Source organism: Diadema setosum, chromosome 3 (assembly GCF_964275005.1).
Source record: "Diadema setosum chromosome 3, eeDiaSeto1, whole genome shotgun sequence".
Taxonomy (NCBI): domain Eukaryota; kingdom Metazoa; phylum Echinodermata; class Echinoidea; order Diadematoida; family Diadematidae; genus Diadema; species Diadema setosum.
In genome coordinates, this window is record NC_092687.1 from 16,132,261 (window position 1) to 16,155,353 (window position 23,093).

Genomic DNA, 23,093 nt, shown 5'->3' on the forward strand with positions numbered 1-23,093 from the left:
AGTCATTTCAACGCCAACTTTCATTAAATAAACTTTGATTATCTTTGAGAATTATATCTTTCGTATATCATAAGTAGTTTTTCTTCATCATTATACACAGGTACAAAATCTGAAGACCCATGTCAACCAAACTGTACCATCCCTTTAAGCAACAAAGTGATAGAAAAAGCAAGAAAGAAAGAAGGAAGGAAGAAGAAGGAGAAGGAGGAGGACAAGACAACGAAGTAGATGAGCTAGCGCTAAATGAGGATACCGCATAACAATATACGTTTGTAACGTGTATTCCCTTCCCAACATTGTCTGCTATGCTTTGCATGATGTAGACCATTGTTGAACTTAATTAACTACATTCTATAATACGATATTTACCTGCATATTATTCAAGTCTTCATTCGCGGAAACTATTTCTTGTTCTTGCACTCGTACGTGTTCCACGTTTCCTTTTTGGCGTCGACTGCTATATGGGTGTAGAGAAGATTTAGGGTGACATTCGCCCGGTACCGCACGCTACTAAGACCGTCCCAGTGCATTCGTTTCGAAAAATGTCGCAGGAAGCAAATTCTGGATAGAGGAGGAGAGAACAGTTCAGAGAAATCATGAGAGGAGGCCGACTACAGTAATGTCACTTTTTTTTTAAATCATGAACAGGATGTTCCTAGACAGAAAAAGGAGGGGGAGGAGGAGGACAAGGAAGGGAAGGTGAAAGAATACAACAATTTACAATAGAGTGATGACAGATTACCAATTTATAACTACAAAATGCTGTTGAGGTGGCTAATGTGGTGTACTATTCCCAGTTAAGAATGACGTTTTATATCAAAGGAGCTTGGGAACGTTTTTAAAGGCATTATTTACCATTTGCAGATGAAACAAAAACTCACCTTTAGTACTTCAAAATAGTTCTAAAATGTGAGGTATAGAGAACTAATGTAAAAATGTTAATCAGTATAATCAATTTGAATACACAAAATGTGAACAATGGTTATGACAAAATTGTTTCTAGAATAAACCGTCTGCAATTATGGTTTATTGAGAAAAAAAAAAGTGATATCTCCTTATATTTCAGGCTTTATTGCAGAATTTTTATATGGTAGGATGTTTGTGATACAACTGACCTACACATATGCATCAAATGTGGTAACTCGAACATTTTTTTTTCTTTTGAATCACTGCTCCCAATGGTAAACAATACTCTTGATTGTTTGGAGATGGGCGGGGTGGGAGGGAGATCAATGACCCTTTAACAGCACCCCCCCCCCCTGCACGAACAAAGCTATGGGGCTTGCTATGACCATGCATACAGACCTACTCCATAGCTAGACGAACTGACCTCTCCTTGCAAATTTGATCGGCCGTCTTCTTCTTGTGCTGTAGCGTCTTAAAGTAGCCGTCGGTGGTGTCCCGGTAAATCTTATACTTCATTTTGTGTAGCCTCGCCCTTATGTCGTCGTCCTCCCCGCCCCACCCCCAGTAGACGTTCGAGTACCCGTTCGATTGCCTCATCTGCTCAGCCGACGCCCCCACGACACCGCCGAAAATAGCGCCATACATCAATCTAGGCAAGTAGGGAAACAACATTATAAACTTTCCTGTGACAAGCGAAAAAAATGAAACACATAAAAATCATGAATAAGTTATAGTGGAAGGTGAGGTTTCGTTATTTACTTTTTTTTTCTTTTTTAAAAGACATTTTCCGAACGGTTGATGTGAGTATGCGAAAGACTGAGCTGATGATTTCATTACCTCACACTTTTCCGGTGATCGTGTAGTCCTAAAAAAAAAAAAAAAAAAAAAAAAAAGGAAATGAAGAAAAATTGCGAAAGTTTGATTTACCGATATTGATCGAATTTTCACTCTTGTGTTTACAAAAGCTTTGAAGACCACAATTGAAGACAGTATCCCGGATACTATTCGGACTATCATAACCATATCCTGTCTGTTTTGTTTGTTTGTTTGTTTGTTTGTTTGTTTGTTTGTTTGTTTGTTTGTTTTTGACTCTGTGTACACGGAAATCTAATCAAAGACGGAGTGGCATTTTACACCAAACTTACTTAAAGCCCATCTCCTCTGGGTAGGCGCAGAGATGGCGCGGCATATTTTCACAGCCATACGATGCTGTCGCCCTCATCGGCACCTGATCGATATCGTGGAAGATGACGCAATCCCAGTCACCAAAGTTAGTTGCCTCCAAGTACCCGATGTTCTTCATCAGCCCGCGATTAAACGTTCCGTCGTTTGCCTGTGTACGTCGGTGAACACACAAGGGATTCATTATTATCATTCAGAATGTGTGAATTAGATATGATATTGCTCCCCTTTTGTGCAATTTGATGTTGGTGCAAATTGATCAAATTCACAACTGAAACGCAAAAGTGACGTCATCATATGAACAGGAAATAAAGATTAACGAGATAGAGCTACCCATGAAAAGGGATTATGATATGATTATACTCTCCCAATGGCTATGGGTCTCTTGCCTGTCAGCAATATAAAAATGTGCCCAGTGAATACGAGAAACAACCTCCTTCCCCCTTCTGACAGGAGAGTTCTCATATGGATATATATATCACGTATATATTATATACGTCGTATGGATAAGGGACTTTTTATACGACACGATGGTTTGAGTATTGTTTCGTTCAAATATTGTATTCACACCAAATTGTCGTATGCGTAGGCGGGGTTTTCTCGCGAACCACACAATACATCCCATGTCATTTAAAAACACAATGAGCAAAGTCGTTCGCAAAGTTCGTTCTGCGCAAGTAAGAGGCTCATTCATATTCATGAGCTTCTCATGAAACATGACAGTGTGTGAGGTCTGACGCTGCCATATAAGGATCGTATAGCAGGATGTTGTGTGTGACTAGAATGATATTAATACGTCCTATATCCAGACGTTGTATGAATATGCGACAATTTGGTGTGTCTACAATATTCTTCAATAGTTTTGTAAGCAGGATACAGAATTTAATATGCCTGCCTCCAATCTGCAATAGCGGCTTACTATCCTCTCAAGCGTGTACTTTGCCAGCGTTAAGAGATAGAACAATGAATGATAATTAGGCCATGCGCGACGGGAATGTTGCAGTTGAAAGGTTCCAAGGGGAAAACTTATTTGTTTTTATCTTTTTAACGGAATAGCACTCGTGCTTATACACTGCAAGAAGTTCATGGACGGCACAATGACGAATTATAGTTGTTTATATTCATTGTTCCATATTTCACGGTATAAAAAATAAAGCGAACCAATACTTAACAAAAAATTAAAACGAGTGAATTGTCAAATAAAACAAATAAAATAAATTAGGACATAAAAATAAGAGGCATCCATAAAGAAGCGTTGCTTGTATGGCGTAGATTCCCAGAAGGGGAATTCTTTCATGAAATTATTTTACAGTTGTAAGGAATGGCAAATCATGAAGAAGGAAAATGCAAACGTCGAAGAATCTAAGAATAAAAAAAAAAAATTAACGAATTGATACCGATTACTGAATATTGCCATATTATAGTCACCTGGGACTGAGCGAACTACGAATTGTCGGCATTATTCTGCCGCTCTGTGAAGAGGACGCGGACAGAATAGGAACAATGGAGATAGCTTCTTTATCTTGAAACCACTTTAAGTGTATTCGATGAAACTATGATAGTTACTTTCAGACTGTGATTTTTGGCCTCGAGGATAATCTAAGTTCGAGGATAAGTTTTATGGGGCACCAAGCGTCGCACCGTCGATTACGTTTCATCGACCATGCGACACTTGGCACCCCATAGACATTATTCTCGAAGTTAGCTCATCCTTGAGATTAAGGATCATCATCTGAACGTAACAATTATGAACATTTTGGCATTCCATAATTTTCTCACTTTGTTGAAACACTAGTCCTTTCCACTAAGTTTCCCCTACGTATAATGAAGCAAATTTACACATTGTGGAACTGCCCTTTAAAATTAGGAAAGCTAAGATAGGACTACACACAAGAGAAACATATCTTTGAATTCATTTGCGGTGATCAGGGTCAATGATCCTACCTGTTCAGCAACGAATATTCCAAATTCGAGGTTCTGGAGGGTCAGGACTTGTAGTAGATTACGTAATAAGATAGCGAGATGTTCCGCCCTGTCTCGGTATGGAATCACTATGGCAACCTGCAACATTCAAAAGGGGAAACAGCAGGGAAAAAATAAATTTAATAATCATGCGTAGTGTTAGTCGCATTGAATCGTTTTACTAAGGTATTTTCTGCAACGTATCAAGATGTTACAATCAATTATCTCATTTTTTAAAACAAAACATAAAAGAGAAGATATACACAAAATCATTGGTAGATTCATTCTATCGATGAGGCACGTACTGAAAGTGACTGAAATTTCGTCGAATTTCGGCATACAACAGTAACCAAATTAATAAAGCTGTAAATACATCATGTAGTACATTACTACATAGAGCAAGACATAACGATTAATGCCTGTAGGCGAAACACGACTGATGGACTTCCAGCCATATTCAATCAATCATCATCATTATTTTGTGTGTGTGTGTGGTTTCAAGCAACTTGACTGTATTGACACTGTATAAAAATCAACACCGCCCTTCACAGAACACTCATGGGTACATACTAAGACGTGTTATGGCAAACTCTACTTTTACAACACACAAGTTTGGATGAGCTTGGAGAAAAACAAAAAACAAAACAGAGAGCATATACGTGTGTGAGTTCGAAACCGAACTATATACGTATGATATCCTTGGAGTATAATATTATGATACGCGTTTCCGATCGCATATTGATTAGTCATTGACAGGGCATATTCTATAGTAAGAGGGACCAGTGCTTTCAAAAGGCGTAGATCTTCTTCTATGAAAGTGATGAATGCACGTCGTAAAAACTGTATTTATAGCCCTAGCTCTATCTCGTGCGAAAATGGGACTTCGGGCTCTCGTCCAGTTTTAAGGTAACGCTGTGCCATTGCCCAGTCGGCCTCTGTCCAAGGATGGCATTGTTACGTTGATCCAGTATTGAAATGTACAGCATTTTCGCTAATTAAGTGACCTGCATATGGTGCACATGAATGCCAAAAGTTCACCTGTCCATTTGCCAAGCGGGGACTTTTGCTTGGCTCATATCATCTAATTTTACCATGAACGCGTCTCGCACTTTGACTGAAAGAACCTGTTGGTCGAGACGGGTGTAGGGCAATTACCCCCTGGGCAATTACCCCAGACCCTTCCCCTGACCCTAATCCTAATCCTAATCCTGAACCTAATCCTAATCTTAACCCAAATTCTAACCCTAATCCTAAAATATAACCTTAACCTTTACTCTGACCTTCTCAATAATCAGTTTTTAGCCGGTGGATGGGGGGGGGGGGGGGGGTAGTTGTCCGGGGGTGGGGAGGGTTATTGCCCTGATACGTCTAATGGGTCGGCAATCGGGTAATAATTAGTATAAGTGTGAAAGATATCTTTCAGCACGTTCTCGCCGAAAAGATTTCCTACATCACGGTTCGCCTGCCAACCAAATCATGGAGCGCCGGTGTTTTCCAATCGAGATCTTCTCAATCTACAGAGGACCTCGTATCAGATGTCATAGTATGTTTGTTTGTTTGTTTGTTTGTTTGGGTAATTTAATCAAGGATAAAACGCCTGCTTTCTGCTGTTCACTATTTTTTCAGCGAGGCCGTGAAAATTTCATTTACAAAGCGTATGTTTACAAACAAAGTTACAATGAATAAAATGTAATCAGAACGTATACAAATAAATAGTAATAAGAACAGTATTAACATACAATGTACAAAAGAAATGAAAATGAGACCTGACGAAAAGAATTACATACACAAATATACAAATGCTGGAAAAGAAATGGACGATCATGTATCACAATACAGATAGGTAAGGAAGTGACACGCAATGGACAAATAACAAGAAAAATGGCTGACTTGTCTGTGAGCAAATATCTAATTATACCAAAATTGACTTTTAGATATGAGTTACTGAGATCATCCATTCTTTTTTGTTTCAAATTTCTGTCATGATTATTTTGGTATGATTAATTGTCCTAAGACTTAAAGGAAGATTTTTAACAATGATTAAAGAGCTTAGAAGCTGAGCATAATGCCCCTTTTCTTTATTCATGACATGACTTCGGTGGTACAAGTCATTAAACTGAACTTCTCTATTGACACGTTTAAACGAACGTATTCCAAGCAATTTACACACTCTTTGTATCCCGTAACGCATGTACAAGTGAACCGAGCCATGAATGTTTGATATACAATTTGTCATATATCATATATTTCTACATTCTGTTTTTGCACACGTTATATCTCTATATACGCGTTTCATAAACGTGAAAACTACTAATCAAGTTATTTTTTGAATGTGAATCCCCCTCCCCTCCCCCCCCCCCCCCATTACAGGTACTGTTTATCTTTGGGATCAGTGATCTAAAAATGACTGAGATATCACATTTGATGCATATGTGTAGGTCAGTTGTATCACAAATCATCCTATCATATAAATATTTTGCAATAAAGCCTGAAATATAAGAGGATATCGCAATTTCTCTCAATAAACCTTGACTGTAGACGGTTTAGGCTATAAATATTTTCATTATACTTAGTGTTCACATTTTGTACATTTATCAATATTTTTATCAATTATTTATATTATATCAATCAATCAATCAATCAATCAATCAAATAATCAATCAATCAATTATATCAATCAATTATCAATATTTATCAATATTCCTAAGTTAATGTGTTGAGTGTAATTCAATTATTGTATGTGTTTAATTACTGGTACACATTTGATTTATGTCATGTTATTCTTACTTATATTTTGACCTGTCTGTTTCCCGAATTTTCATCTTTCCTTTCGTCTCTTCCCTGTGCGCTTAGAAACATTGTATTAAGCGCATTACAAATGTGATGTATTATTATTATTATTATTATTATTATTATTATTATCATTATTATTATTATCAATATTTAACGTTGATTATGCTGCTTCAAATTTTCACATTGGTTGTTTCTATCCCTGACTCACATTTTAGAAGTATTTTGATGCACTAAAGTTGGATATTTGTTTTATCTGCATATGGTAAATAATGCCTTTAACCTCTTCTATTCAGAGATTAGCAAGGCGTGTGAGTTTCTGGAGGGAGGAAAGGGTACATTTGAGTGTCGATACGAAATAAGTGAACGTCACGCGTCAGTTGAAGCCGGCAGAAGATTTACGATCCGAGATCTCCTTAAGTCCCCCGTCTGAATCATAGACATACGTAGCCTCTCTCCCAGGCTGACATTCATATCGTCGCACCCTCTAAATTCCTCAGAATGGAAATCAATCTACAAGACTGTGGTGAAGGACCAATCCAGAATTAGAGAAAAAATGAGAAAAAGACTAACTTCTATTAAAATCTATTTGATGTAGACTTTCAATCTAATTTTGGATTGGCTCCTCATCTCAATCTAAAGAATTTAGAGAGTATACCCACTGCCCTCCTTAATTTCCCTAAGTGTGTGAGAACAGTCTTTGACAAGAGGCTACATTGTCATCCTGCTACTAATGTGAGGACACACCAATTCAGAGTGTAAAGGAGTATAGAAGCCTATGTTTACCAAAAGTATACACCATGTGGAGTTGGTGAATTTAGAAAAAGAATATTTGCAGTGTGACATCAAGTTTTGTGCGGAAGCGTTCTATTCAGAAAAGACGGTGAACGGATTAATAAGATAGACTTTACGAAAACAGAATGCTTGAACGGCTTGTATAAACATTCTCAAACTTTCTCCTTCTTTTGCTATTTTTTAGTGTTTCTCCCGTCGCTGAGATCACATAACCTTACCACATTGGCCCGAATTCACGAAGGGGTTACAAATGAAACCATGGCTTAAACCATGGACAAAAACCATTAAGCGCCAAGTGTCGTAAGGAATATTTCGTTACGAAATTGGTCATTTCGTTAACAAAATGACTGTTTCGTTAACGAAATTATCATGTCGTAGACGGAATGTTCATTTACTTACAAAATGTTGCCATTTCCCTACAAAATAATCATTTCATCGACGAAATGACTGAAATCGTAACGAAATATTCCATGCGACACTTGGCGCTCCATGGTTTTTGTCCATGGTTTAAACCATGGTTTCATTTGTACCACCTTCGTGAAGTCGGTCCATTATGATTCGCTTTAAAATGTACGCGGAGTTAGGTCCCCCTCTTGCCATGCTGCACCTTCATAAACATGTGGATTGACAGAATGCAACAATATCACATGTTAGTGACAGTTCGAGTAAAATCGGATAATCCGTTCAAAGGTTATGAATTTTTGAACTTTCTTTGCGCAATTGCTGGATGTGAAGACTACGACAGCTTGTGACGTGTAAAACGATGTAAAGAAAATTTAACATATTTTCTCTTTTCTTGCATAATAGGAGAGCACATGACTTGCCTCTAAATGTGTACTTAACAAAATAAAATTTTGTGGAATTCTCGTTATATTTTCCTTATATCCTTCTACGTGTGTGACATTATCAACTGTAGTAATCTTCTCATCTAGTAGTGACTGCACAGAAACTGTGAAAATTCTTAAGTTTTGAACGGATTGTCCCATTTTCCTCAAACTTTTATTGATGTGTTCTACTTATATTGCTGCATCACATGTATATATGAAGGTGAGCTTGTCCTTTAATATAATGGAGAAGGGTGGGGGTAGAGAAAGAGAGGGAGAAATATGAGGGGAGGGAGAGGAGATTTCCAGCATGGAGGTGAGATAACTAGCGGAGCGCATTTTGCATGGTTCGGTCTAATCCAGAAAAGCTTCCTCCCCTATGGCGTACCCGGCATGATGGCAGCCACCATCGCAGATCGCACAGCTTGCGAATCTGAGTCAAGTCTTATTCCTATACGCGGCGAATCGATACGTTTGAATTCACGTTAGATTCTCTGATCACGGCCAGACAGCATGATATGTAGGCCCTAATTCAATGTAGATGAGATGAATATCAATTGAGTAAACTCTGATTCTTCGGCGAATCGTTGTATTTACTTTAGAAGCTCTGATTATCCATAATGGCCATGTCGATCAGCGTGATGCGTTTGCTATAATTCAATGCAGATCAGATGCAAATCAGCTATTAAAGCCCCACCCCTTTTTTTTCCGGTGACCATTCAGAATGCTAACTGTTGTATTCAACTTTTGTCCCAATACAAACATTATTCATGTAACGAGTCGATGCACTGATTTCACACACACACACACAATTAATACACACTGCATGACTGAAATGACGTCATGTGTGGTCATTGTTACGATTGCAATAAAGTACTGTAATTGTATGTACATGTGTATGTTTTTGTAACTGGGTTTAACATGTATTGTGTGAAAACAATTAAACGAAAGCAGTTTCAAAGTAATTTCGATAACAATATTAGCACCTCTTTTACACTGTTAAGTTCTATGAGAAAGTGTCTTCAAATGGGATGATAAACTTCTGACACGGCTCCTATCGAAGGTCGAATAGATAGGTCTACAATGTCAGGGAGAAATAAATATGATTCACGTTCAAGCTTAATTTGCAGAACCGAAGAGTACATTGTATCTTCATGTCGTATATGAGAGCACAGGGGAATAGCATGCCTCCCCAGTTAGTGTTGACAAAGGCTACCTATTTGATCATTAGATACATCAGTTCATGTAATACATGTAGTACATGTAATACTACATCAACGACAGCCTCACGTTTTATATAAATATTAAAAAATACGATCATTAGATCATGGACTGATGGAGGTTTCTAAAGCCTGGACACAACAAATGAAGATCTATGTGTTGTTCGTGTTTCTTCGTATACGTATTTTCATAAGGTCCTGGTATGGTAGCCTTCATTCTGTATTAAGTGTATAATACATGGTATGGTAGCCTTCATTCTGTATTAAGTGTATACATGGTATAACTGTATACGATGACCGTAGATGTATATCATAGTCATAGCATCATAATTTTATACTCTGGTATAATGACCTGCTATACATAACTACAAATGTCTATAGTAGCGACAATACAGTGCGTCGAGTAATCTGATATCTCAAAATCGAGAGTTGATTGCATCTTAAAGCGCATTGTTGAAGACGTACTTTATCACATTGGGCCTCTGTTCAGACCAACGCTTTTGATAAGTAGGTTACATTATAATTCTTTATCGCATTTTTACTTTGAACCAAACTCTGACACATCGACCGCAATGTTCCACATTAGCAATTTTTTTTTATCATTATTGCATATCCAAGTTGTACATTATGAATCATCATACTTTGTTATATTTCATGCATTTTTTTCGTTGAGAAATATGAACATGAATTGAAATTCAAATTCAAATTGGTAAAAAAAATTAAGCCCAGGCATTCAGAAATGTGTGATTAACTTAAAAAGTGGTATCCAAGTTAGAACTGATCTGAGGATTCTAATCGAAAATGGACTAGGCGTCGTATTCAAACATTTAATTTCAGTATATCCATAATCATGTAGAGCAAATTCCTCACTTGTTACATAGCATCATTTTCTTTGCTTTTATCAGCTATAATTGCAAATATTCTAAATTAGCAAAAATGGAGTCAACTTGTTTTGCTATCAAACTCGATATACTAGTATTGTGATTATAGCATGGTAAGCGGAGGAGGTATTTCGTAGACAACACACCCCTCATAACAATCCCTATACATAAGGAGGTATATCTAATAAAACCCTGTATTCGATATCTCACACAGACATTGTATTATCTTTGATCACTTCTCAGCACTTGCTTATGGGAGAGATCACAGAAAAACATATAGATTAGATTATATTATTTTATAGCTGATAGATCAAAATACCAGAATACAATACTGGTATAGTGTCACTTTTTGTTTTTCTCATACACTGCTCATTGCATTGTATAGAGGGTGTGCACCCCTAAAACCAAAGTTACTCTATAATACCCGTGTATAAGCCTGGTTCAATGCCAGCAGGTTATGAACCATGCATGGCTACCAGTAGCAATCAAATTCAGAACTTTCATCTCGCTTTTTATCTTCTTCTCTATTCCTTTTCTTACTCTACCATTCTTTCCTACCATGAGCTCCCCTATACAGAAACACTTATCATTATTATCATGAACTCCTCATGGAGACACAATACATTGTTATCGTAATTATCAATTATTATTGTAATGATAAATAACATTATGTTAGCATGATACTGTATAGTGTATAGTTTTCAATATTGATGGTGTTTAAACTGTTTATGATGTCGTCTTATTTGATGTCAGTATTGTCCGGGGCAAATTACCTTTTAATAGGGCCCCATTCTTCTCCTTTTTTTTTCATAAACATAACAACAGCTTTAAGTGTTACACCAATAAAGGTAGGCTTATCAACATTCTCCTATGTTGGCATATAATGTTTACAATCATAATCGCCAGTCCTTCAATGACAAAGCTGTGCTTGTGCAAAAAAGAAAAAAAAAATGATCGAGGAGAGCAAGCAAAACAAAAAAAAAAGCACACATTTTTCGTGTCTGAAAAACAATGTCGTCACCACCGAAATGTTTATGATCAAGTCTGTTTTGTTGTACTTGAAGACGGGTGTGGACAAGTTTTTTTTTTTTTTTTTTTTTTTTGTTTTGGTTTTTTTTTGAGCACTCCACTATTGTCCCACTCTCTATAGGAAGAATTAGATGTGGTAAATTCGGTCAACAAGAGACATTCCCTGATATTATTTTTGTGTGAAGAATTACGCCATCGGAATGATATATATTGATAACTAACTTAATTTCCAACTTTACTTTTTACTTATTGCGTTAAACAAATACATATTACTGAACGTTTTCGACGTGCACTCGTCGGTGTAGAACCGCACGTATGAAACAAGAAACGCGAACATAACAATATTAATATATACAAAACGAGCAAACCATTCAAGCGAGCGAAACAGTGCTTGAGGCTACATTCATTCAGCTGACCAGTCCTATTCTATGCAGGCAAAAGGAGTTTGTACGCACATTGACGCTCTTTTGATTTAGATTCTGACTCATGTTGACGTCAGCCAATCAACGTACGCACTGTTTCGCTCGCTTGAATGGTTTGCTCGTTTTGTATATATTGTTATGTTCGCGTCTGTTTCATACGTGCGGTTCTACTCCGACGAGTGCACGTCGAAAACGTTCAGTATAGTATGTATTTGTTTAACGCAATTTTGAAGTTTTGTACCACCAAGCATCTCTTTATACTTATTATGCGAAGCTACTGGTAGTAGCCAATGAGGGCCATATAGAACCATGCAACCTTGATTTTGATTTTGAAAAACGAAGGGGACTGTTAGAATAATGTGCTTTTTTTGCTCTCTAAATCTCCAAGCCCTCCATGGGCTAATTACCCTACTTTTTTTACTGAACCCATTCCGACCCATTTTCACAATACTTTTAAGATATTGTTTCTTTCATGTACGTTACAATGTGATCAAGGCAATAATTATTTATACACACACACAAAAGCATTCCCTCACCTTTCCTTGTGGTCGACAATATCTGGGGCGCCACCTACCGCCGGCTAGGTAGGTGTAATTCCCAATCAGAAGGCTTTTGCTGTCAGCGTCTCTGAACTCCGTGTTGTTCTTGTAGTACGGAGTGCCACCCACAGCTGACGCGGCCATCATCTTACTCGCCACCTGATCGACGTACATCTCGGCAAAGCCCTTCAATTCTCCGAAGACAATATCCTCGATTACTGACATATCTATCGAGCTTATATTGACTTCATACCGGGAGTTGAGATCTGTCGGATTGAGAAAAAAAATATGCAGTTTGTATTATAATGAGACAAAGAACAAAGCATACACAGAACACGTCCACTATCATGACTGTACATTCCAAGTACTGAAACATAGCATGCACACATGGACATGCGTTGACAATGTCATAATGAATTTAGACAAGTCGTTCAAAGATTACTTAAAAGTCAAAGGGGTATCGCTTAAGTTTTGTTTAAACCCATGTGCCCTAATATCTGAGAAGTCTACAGCAATTTGTGATGTCGAAACGATATAAAAAACGTTGCCGCAAAATGTTATTCCTTATTACATGTAATGATACACATTCCCTTGATTCGTCACTGACATTAGTACCCTGTGTTAAGGGTAATCAATTTCTTCCTGCCTTCAGATGGAAGAAAGACATGAACTTTGTAGTGGTAATAAATATAAAATGAGGAATTATCTCTTTATGTTCTTAAAAAGAGCACTATTCTGACGTCACAAGCTGTAGTAACTTTCCTGTCGGGAGATGACAGTACATGATGAATTACATCTCAGACGTTAAACATTCACAACTTTTGAACAGATTTTGTTATCAATTCGTCCTCAGGTTTCTTCATCATTGTTATGTTCAACTGCTTTATTATAATTCCGCATTCACCGAATCCACAATACACCTTACTAAGGTTAGGAGAAATCCCCCAGAAGATCAGCAGATTAACTCTTTTAGATCGATAAGTGAAATCTGAAACTTGCACTCTAAAAATGAAATGGTTAATCAACATCAATCCAATCAATCCAACATTTTCCTTGAATGTTAAATTTCATACTCAATATATCATTTTTAACACTCGAAATGTTGCGTGTAACATATATTGATATGTTGAACTACCATTTCAAAAATACTAACTCTAACATTTTGAGTGTTGAATCTAACATTTACAAGAAGGTTGGAGGAGCGATAACCTTTCAAATGTTTATTTACCATTTTTATTCTTTAGAGTGTGTTAAGATTCGAGATGTGCCAAACGAATGTGATCTTCACAATATCAACAAGCATGAGACATAAGTACTCTGTTAACCAGTCCACAGGGATTCACTCATCACATCGCCTTTACCCATCTTTTAAGCCCTGCTCAGAATACCTCCACAGATACCTATAGCAAATCTCATTTTTTATTCATTTGTTGTCAACAATCCACTTTATATGGTGCAGTCAGAATGCATGTAAGTTTGAAACTGCCACAGGCAGTGCGTCGAGTTACACATGGAATTCTGTTTTGAGAGAAAAGAACGATTCTAGTAAACAGTGGGTAGCACGGTGAACGTGGAACTATTAAAGCATAATTACTGTTATAGTCATTTACGTTGGAGATGCAGGATATGGATGGTGCATGGCGATGAAAGAAATAATCGCGGGGGGGGGGGGGAGTTTATAGAGTAATAGTGGAGCGGCATAGCCGAATAATTGTGCATTTTGTGATAAAAGCACCAAATTTCGTACACAGGTTGACAATCACGTTCAGATTAAATTAAATATTGGGCCATCGTAAATAGCGCCCTCAACGTCCATGGCAGCCATTTTTCAAAATGGCTGCCATAAATGCCATGTTTTCGTAAAATTTGCTAATTTTAGGAGAGAAAAGTAAACAAGAGTTTGGTTACAAATGGGAAATTACATTCAAAATAATTCCTAATATCGAGCCATCGGAAATAGCGCCCTCAGCGCCCATGGCAGCCATTTTTCAAAATGGCAGCCATAAATGTCATTTTTTCAAAATATTTGCTAACTTCAGAAGGGAAAGCCAGTAAGATTTTGCAAACAAGTGGGAATTACATTCAAAATGAATTTGAATATTTTGCCATTGTTAACTGCGCCCTCAACGTCCATGACAGCCATTTTTTAAATTGCTGTCTAATGTGCCACTTCTTCGATGATTTTGCAAATTTCAGAAGGGAAAAGTTAATAAGATTTTGCCCATAAATGTTAATAACATTGAAAATACATCTAGATATTGGGCCATCGGAAATTGCGCTCTCAACGGCCAGGGTAGCCATTTTTTCAAAATGGCCGCCATAAATGCCAATTTTTGTTAAAAAATGCAAATTTCAGAAGGGAAAGCCAATTTTTTTCTTTTTTGTGCAAACAAGCGTGAAATTACATCCAAAATAAATCCAGATATTGGGCAATTGAAAATTGCGCCCTCAATGGCTATGGCAGTCATTTTTTTTTTTTTAAATGGGCGCCATAAGTGCCACTTTTTCATTAAGAAAAATGCTAATTTCAAAAGGAAAAGTCAATGAAATTTTGGTTATAAATGGGAAATGACGTTTAAAGTGAATCTCGATATTGGGCCATCGGAAATTGCGCCCTCAACGGTCATGGCAGCCATTTTTCAAAATGGCCGCCATAAATGCTATATTTTCGAAAAGATTTACTAAAATCAGAAAGGAAAGCCAACGAGATTTTGCAAACAGGTAGGAAATTACATTCAAAAGTAAACTTATTGGGCCATTGCAAATTGCCCCCTCAATGGCCATTCCAGCCATTTTTCAAAATGGCCACCATGAATGTCTTTTTTTTCGTAAAATGTTGCAGACGTCAATCAGAATTTCCACAAAGGTGGAAAATTACATTCAAACTGAATTTGATAATAGACCATCCAAAAGTGCACCCTCAACAGCCATAGCAGCCAAGTTTCAAACAGCTGCCATGGATGCCCCCCCCCCCCCACTTTTTTTCCCCAAAAATTTGCTGATGTCAGAAGGAAAAGTCAATAAGACTTTGCAAACAAGTTGAAAATTCTGCTCAAAAATAAATTTAAGTATAAGGTCTTCTTAGAAGGCGCCCTCAAGGGCCATGCTGACCGCCATGGATGTCTGCTTCTTTTTTATTTTCGTTTTTTTTTTTTTTTTTGGGGGGGAAAGATTTGCTAATTTCAGAGAGAAAATCAATGAAATTTGTACATATGTTAAAAATTATATTCAAAAGAAAATAATATATGAGGCCATTACAAATGGCACCATCAACGACCATGGCAGCTATTTATTTCTTGAAAATATGATAATGCCAGAAGACAATACAATTTCTTGTACAAATTGACAAAAGACATTCAAATAAATTCAAGTTTGAATTTGAATTTGAATTTGAAATGAAGATATTGAGCCACCATTTAAACATCGTCCCCAACGGCTATGGCAGCTCTTTGTCAAAATGGCCTCCACACACTGCTAAAGAGCAATTACATCTAATGCAATCTGGTGTTCAAAGAAATTTAAATTTAAAAAAAAGGTTTCATTCATGGGTTAGTTCTAAATTCATGTTTCAGTTTAGTTCTAATTGCAGTATTTCGCGTGTGACGGCTAACAGTATGGATATCAAATGCATGTGTTTTTATGGAAGCATAGCATAAAGTAAATTAACTTTTTTCGTAAAATGAAAGGCCATTAAGAATGTCTTAAGAATGTTTAGGAAGTTACATTTTAGAATAAATACACGTCATATAGTCCCATATATTCAATGATATGGTGTAACTGTCAAAGTTGATACATGGCACCATTATCCCTGGATATTCATATTACTCTTTTTCGGAAATTTTTCATGTTTGCCACCTAAAATATGCATTCATCATTGCTGTAATTGTCAACTTGCGCAAAAAAATGTTTATTGTCTTCTTCGGCATTAGGACATCTTCATAAAAGAAAAATGGCATCTATGACAGCCATTTTGGAAAATGGCTGCAATTACCGTTATAAGCATTTTTTTTCTTCTTGAAAATTTGCGAAGGAACAATTTCTACAGTTAATGCAACCTAGATATTATATTGTTTGATTTTAAATATGATTTTCAATTTATGTACACATTTGTTGACTTTTATTTCAAACATGATTTTCAAATTATGTGCAAAACTTTATTGACTTTTCCTTTTGTGAAATCAGGAAATAAGAAATAATGGAATCCATGGTGGCCATTTTGAAAAATGGCTGCAATTGCCATTGAGGGCGCTATTTACAATAATGTTAAACATAGGCGCAAGATATATTTCAAACGAAATTTTTTAAATTGAGTGCAAGATCTTATTGACTTTTCTTGTGGAATTAGTAAATTCAGAGAAAAAAATTGCATTTATGGCGACCATTTTTAAAAAAATGGCTGCCATGACCATTAGGGGGCACAATTTGCCCAATATCTAAATTCATTTTAAATGTTTTATTCCACTCGTTTGCAAAATCTTATTGATTTTCCCTTCTGAAATTTTTAAATTTTACGAAAATTGGCATTTATGGTGGCCATTTTGAAAAAATGGCTGACATGGCCGTTGAGGCGCAATTTGCCATGGCCCAATATCTAAATTTATTTTGAATGTTATTTCCCACTCGTTTGCAAAATCTTATTGATTTTCCCTTCTGAAATTGTTTAAAATTTTACGAAAACTGGCATTTATGGCGGCCATTTTAAAAATCCCTGTCATGGCCGTTGAGGGCGCAATTTGCGATGGCCCAATATCTGAATTTATTTTGAATGCTATTTCCGATACATTTGCAAAATCTTAATTGATTTTCCCTTCTGAAATTTGTAAATTTTTACAAAAATGGCATTTATGGCGGCCATTTTGAAAAAAATGGCTGCTATGGCCGTTGAGGGCGCTATTTACGATGACCCAATATCTGAATTTATTTCAAATGTCATTGTCAACATGTGTGCGAAATTTGGTGCTTTATCATAAAATGCACAATTCCTTCAATTTTTCAAGCTATGCGCTCCACTATAAGTTAAGTTGTCTGTTCTGTGCGAAAGATTAGAGAAAAGAAATTCGTAGGAAAAGAATTTGAAAGGAAGCTGATGATACGTATTAAGCATATAGCCCCCAAAAGAAAAACGGACATGAAATACTGACAGCATGATAGTGGTAAATTACATGGAGCGCAGATGGACACATACACGCGCATGCGCACTCACTCATTCAAGCGTAGCATGATACGCGAATAACATAATACTAACATGTATATGTACGATAGGGTTCTATCGCAGGGTAGGCCCATTATGATATAAAGTGTGAATTTTAATACCAATGCTTGAAAATGATTACAACGGAAAATTCAAAATTGATGGCATGCATTTTTCTCAAAGCACTTTATCAAAAGGGGGCGCTTGTCGCGGAACTTAACCTCCCTCCGAATAACATTCCAAGCCTTCACGATGTACACGTAGTACATGTAGTCAGTGTTAACTTTTTCTCAAGTTTTGGGAAAAATGGATGTCATCCAAAGTTTAGGTTTTATTTGTTTAATTTTTTGTGTGTGTGTGTGTATGTGTGTGAATACGAGTGAGGGCATTGTGTCTGAATGGCAATGGAAGTTCCCGCTTAGTTACCCACTCGGAATAAGAATAAGACAGGTTTGTCCTTGGATTTGTTTCGTTGCGTTTGACGCATATTACCTCTTTTCTATACTAGGCAGTGACCTGAAACCGTGCAAGGCAAGCTCCATTTGTTTAAAAACCAAACAAAGAGAAATGAATAAACAACCAAATGAAACCCGCCGCACATTATACACGACCTAAGGTCGTACCGGCGACCAAACCACCATGAGACCAGGTTCTTGTGCAATATTGGGTCTAGTGCATGCAATTACTCAATGGGCAATTACCCCAGACCATTCCCTTGACCCTAACCCTGCTCCTATTTTGAACCTTATCCGAACCCTAACCCAAACTCTAACCCTAAACCTAATCCTAATCTTTACTCTAACCAACTTATCACTAACCAGTAGGCCCTATTTAGCATGAGGTAATTGTCCTCGGGGGGGGGGGGGGGGTATACAAATGCCCTGCAGTAGGCTACGGATACTGGCAAAATGTACACTAAAAACCATAAACATAACCATAGCAAAAACCATGGTTTTTGCAGATTTCTTCTGCGATTGACATTAGATTGCGTAACTTAACAGATGTCCAGTAGCAAACGCGCATGTCAAAGGTACGCCTATTTCACGCTTATTTTAGACCATGGTACAAAATTTTGTACCATGGTCTAGCTTCAAGCCACCTTCGTGAATTCGGCCTATGCGATCAGACCTAGGGCCTGCAACCTACCTCCCACGTGCTTCACCACATAGCGCGCGCGCACCCGTCCTCACAGCTAGCCAGCTATAAACGCACGACCCTAGCTAGCTATAAACGTACGCATGCCTGGAAAAAAAAGAAAGAAAAAAAAAGAGAAAAATGCCAAAACATTCCGATCATGTTATGCGACCTGCTTGCGTGTAAACTTGGTGACGTCAAACAGACAGTCGGCAGGTATTGAACTCATTTACATTCACCTCACATCCAACTGGATCCCATGGAAGACCAGCTTAACAGAGCTGAATATGGGCTATCCAGCCATCTTCACAGATGGAAATGTACAAACAAACAAACAAAACAAACAAAGCGTGCATTTTTTTCTTTCGTTTTGCTTTCTTTTCGCTGTCTAATTCAATCATGCAAGAAATAAAATGAATACACATACGCTTACCTTCTGGTGATCCTAATGTACACTTTGGAAAGCCCTGCTTAACCGTCATCTCTCTCGAGCCATTGCAGTAGGATACAACTGAAAGGAAAAAAAAGAATAACTGATAATAACCAAAGTAATAACAATGAACAATGCGCGGGGCTAGTGCGGAGAAACGTATGACAGGCTTACAATGTATTTCTTGTATACGTGGTATAGGCCTATAATAGCTCGCTATCGAATGGGGGAAAAGATTTTATGTTACACTAAGAAAGCAATCAGTCTCGAGAATTTTTTGGTCGTTGTTGGAATTCATACAAATCAATGATTCAAAGGAATTGCCATGACATGCGGCCCAAATGTTTACCGGGAGATGGAGAAGGGGGGGGGGGTGGGGGGGTCCAATGTATCTAGGTAGATGAGCACACGAATCAACACTGTCCAGCCATTATAATGTTTATACACATTGTCATGGGCATGGCACACCAGGATAAGGATGGAAGTTACGGGATAAACGCCTGTTTACTTGTTTGTTTTCATTTTCCATCTGACATTGGTGAGATTAATCATTTAGGTGACGAATTACATTACTTGTTTTAAGGTAAAATATTTTGAAAGGAAGTAAAATAAATATTGTTTTCATTTTTTAGACCGGAAGAATTCACAAAGAATTTGAGTTTATTTTACTATCTAAGTGAAATCGGTTCAAATTTGCACCTTTAGTAGTGTCACATGAGAGCACTTTCACGGGTGCAACTTTGCACCTTTTAGGCCAGTGACACAATGGGAGCACCTTTAAAGGGATGATACAGTTTGGGCTGATTTTCATCAAATGAACTTTTAATTTCTCTTTAAATTGTATGCTCTTTTATTTATTCCGCAAAAAAGTAAAGACTTGCTCTACAAACTTACATTAAACTTTAACAAGAATACCAACGCAAGTTATTACACAACGTGAATGTGGGTTGTCAAGGGTGCGTTCAGGTCAATTTTATGGCACAGGTGTGGTCCGTTCTGGTATCCTTTGAACCACGTCGCGAGGTCGTATTCAATGAGGTGGCAATGTTTGCTTTGGGAGCATTCCGTAAAGAATTGTGTTAGTTCTTTCCACGCTTTCCTTTCCACGCGTATGTAAGAGAGCTGCTTTGTTTCTGTCTGTGTGTGCAGTTGTCTGCGTATTTGTTTTATGTTCTGTTTTGCCAAGCAATATGTCTTATCGTTTCGTTACATTATTACACCAATTAACTATTCACGAGGGAACTGCATTCTACAAGCTAGGCTTTTTTTAGCAGTGCACTCCATTTCTGACTTTTTATTTCTTTGATACGATCCAGATAGTTTACCCATACATTTCTCTATCTACGTAAAAATGTGTTTTGCCTCATTGCAAACAAATGACGTGCATTTAAATCTCATTTGAATATGCAAAAGTCGCATTGTACTTTACTTTGTTTATATGCAAATGTCATATTGTATACTTTCGTCGGAAATTAAAATGTAATGAAATGAATGAAATTAAACAGTGGATACATTTACATAGCGTTTCATATACCTTTTCCAAAATCTCTGGATTTCGCTCTGGATCGCTCAGGCACGTTTGGAAATGTGGGACTGAATGCTTTCTTATATTAAAGTCTTGTGACAACAGCTTATCCTGATTTTGATGAAACGTCTTTCATTCTGCTTGTCCAATCTACAAGGTGAAATTGTTGACTTTGTTATTATTCATATCATTTTCATAATAAGGCTCAACATAATTTTCTTTTCATCGTTATCATAATGATGATTATACTGTCGAATTCATCGCTACTAATGGCATTGCAACTATGCAATTGCAATTATTCCAATGCTCATAATCGTCAAAAAAAAAGAGACTAGGAGTAAAAATGAATCCGCCTTTTCCCTTAAAATCCACCTTTGCTCCGGTAAACAAAATGCGTTGTCTTCGCGTCTGTTTCTTTCGTTTGTTTGTTTTTCATTTTATTTTGGGTGTCTTCTCTTTTTCCCCTGATCTGACGAACCCTAAATCCGGCAGTAGCCGGGAAGACTATTTTTACCTCGCCGGGTCATGCAAGGTTCAGCGGAATGAGAAACGGTGCTTGTGGAACGATTAGTCAGTATCGTGTGACGTCACAAGAACACAAGAAAATGACCGAGAATGACACTAGAAATCATGAAAATTTCGTCGCAAAACTATCGAAGGGTCATGTCCCCCTGCAGAGTATAAATGTCGTTTTTGTTTTAATTTGCAACATTTGCAGGAAGTTTGATCAGATTTCACCTTTCATCAATGTATAATGATGACTGTAAGGGGCGATTGTGTGTCAACGAGTAACTCACAGCTATTGAAAGGAATGCTACTCATGTCAAAAACGCGTGTATAATGTGGACTGAGTGAATGTGCACAGCGATATTAGTAGAACGCATCAGCAAAGTGGGATGAAAATCGGTCGATCCGTTCATAAATAAAATTGATATGACTTATCAAAGTTTCAGTTTTGCCATCGCTGGATGAGAGGACTTCAACAGTTCATTACGTCACTATTACAGAATAACGGTACAGAGGAAATTAAACAACAAACTACCTCGTCATTTTTACCAATTCATGAGAAAAGTTTACTCTTCTTTTGTTTTTATTCTTTAGTACTCTAAGCCTTGACAGTGAACTTGAATAATGAGTGTATATAATCTCACTCTTTTTGGTGTGTAGTCACTGTGTCTATACATGATCATCCGCTTCAAGGGTGCTATAAATATTGCTACGGGCCCCTTCTCGTGCAGTAATCACTTTTAATCGCCCCTCGTCTAAAAGGACGTTAGGGGTCATGCTAAAAAATAGTTTAGTGACCGCGACTGGTCAGACTTGGACTTTTCCGACCTATCACGCCAGAGATTTCCCCCTTCAGCTCCCCGCTAGTCAACTGAACACAGAGTGCAGCGGCGGATCCAGGAATTCCGTGAAGGGGGAGAGCCTTTACAGCCCGGTGCGCCCACGCGAGGATCCGCCACTGGAGTGGAGAGCCCATAGTTACAATGACAGACCTATCTTGACACCCTTTATCATGTGCACAAACGTGTTGTGCTAGTTTTGTCTTATTTTTTTTTTCATTGCAATCAAAATAAAATACATAAATATTCAAGAACGTCCCAAGTCCAAGTTTGACTATTAAAACTCCTTGCAAAATAATGCAAAATTGATATAGATAATCATATAGACAAGTGTTTCAACTTTTCATACATAACTTTAAACTGAACTATCACAGGTATTAGGATGTTACCCTTTTCTTTCACGAGTTTCTCTAAATGTCTTTCTTGAATTCTAGTGTGCATAGTATTCTATAGAATATGGTTCAAAACAGGAGCCCTATAAGGTGATTGCCAGCAGGTTGACATGATTATATACAGAGTGACTGCTTGTGAAAAAACAACAACAAACAAATAAAAATGTGCTTGAGTACGTGGGGTTATAGGGTGAGGGTGGGGCAGGGTAGGGGGTTGGAAGGTGGGAAATCCCCTAACCATTACATTGCATGTTGTTGTCGTCATTGTTGCGTTACTCTTTAAAGGGGTGCTCACGAGGGGGGGGGGGGGGTGAACAAACTTCATCGTATGGTAGCAAAGAGGTCAAAACCAGTGAAATAAGGTTCAGCAGGAATGGGGGGGGGGAGGAGTAACTTCGGCACTATGCAAGCACGACATAAAGCGGTTCTTGGGGCCTCAAATTTTTGTTCACTTGTTACATCAAGATCATTTTTACATCAAAACAAAATACAGAAAAAAGCTTATGTGAATAACTATAAATAAAT

At 37.5% G+C, this 23,093-nt stretch overlaps 1 protein-coding gene across 1 annotated transcript; it reads right to left on the reverse strand.

The window, feature by feature from the left end:
• Positions 1-401: 401 nt before the first annotated feature.
• On the reverse strand, positions 402-22,313 carry LOC140246651 (beta-1,4-galactosyltransferase 4-like). The gene is made up of 7 exons (XM_072325990.1): positions 22,166-22,313; positions 19,309-19,386; positions 12,548-12,816; positions 4,033-4,149; positions 2,052-2,239; positions 1,331-1,555; positions 402-561 (listed from the first exon to the last, which is right to left on the reverse strand). Exons 1-7 carry the CDS (start codon positions 22,311-22,313, stop codon positions 402-404), a joined length of 1,185 nt encoding a protein of 394 aa, XP_072182091.1.
• Positions 22,314-23,093: the final 780 nt, after the last annotated feature.

Bases quoted from the DNA above. Each gene is read 5' to 3' on its own strand.
- LOC140246651 (XM_072325990.1), bottom strand. From the start codon at position 22,313: ATGGGCTCTCCACTCCAGTGGCGGATCCTCGCGTGGGCGCACCGGGCT. The intron at 19,387-22,165 runs GTCGGAAAAGTC...TTTTCCTTTCAG, and splicing joins GGAAATCTCTGGCGTGATAG to TTGTATCCTACTGCAATGGC. The intron at 4,150-12,547 runs GTGAGGGAATGC...TGAATGTTGCAG, and splicing joins ATTGTCGACCACAAGGAAAG to GTTGCCATAGTGATTCCATA.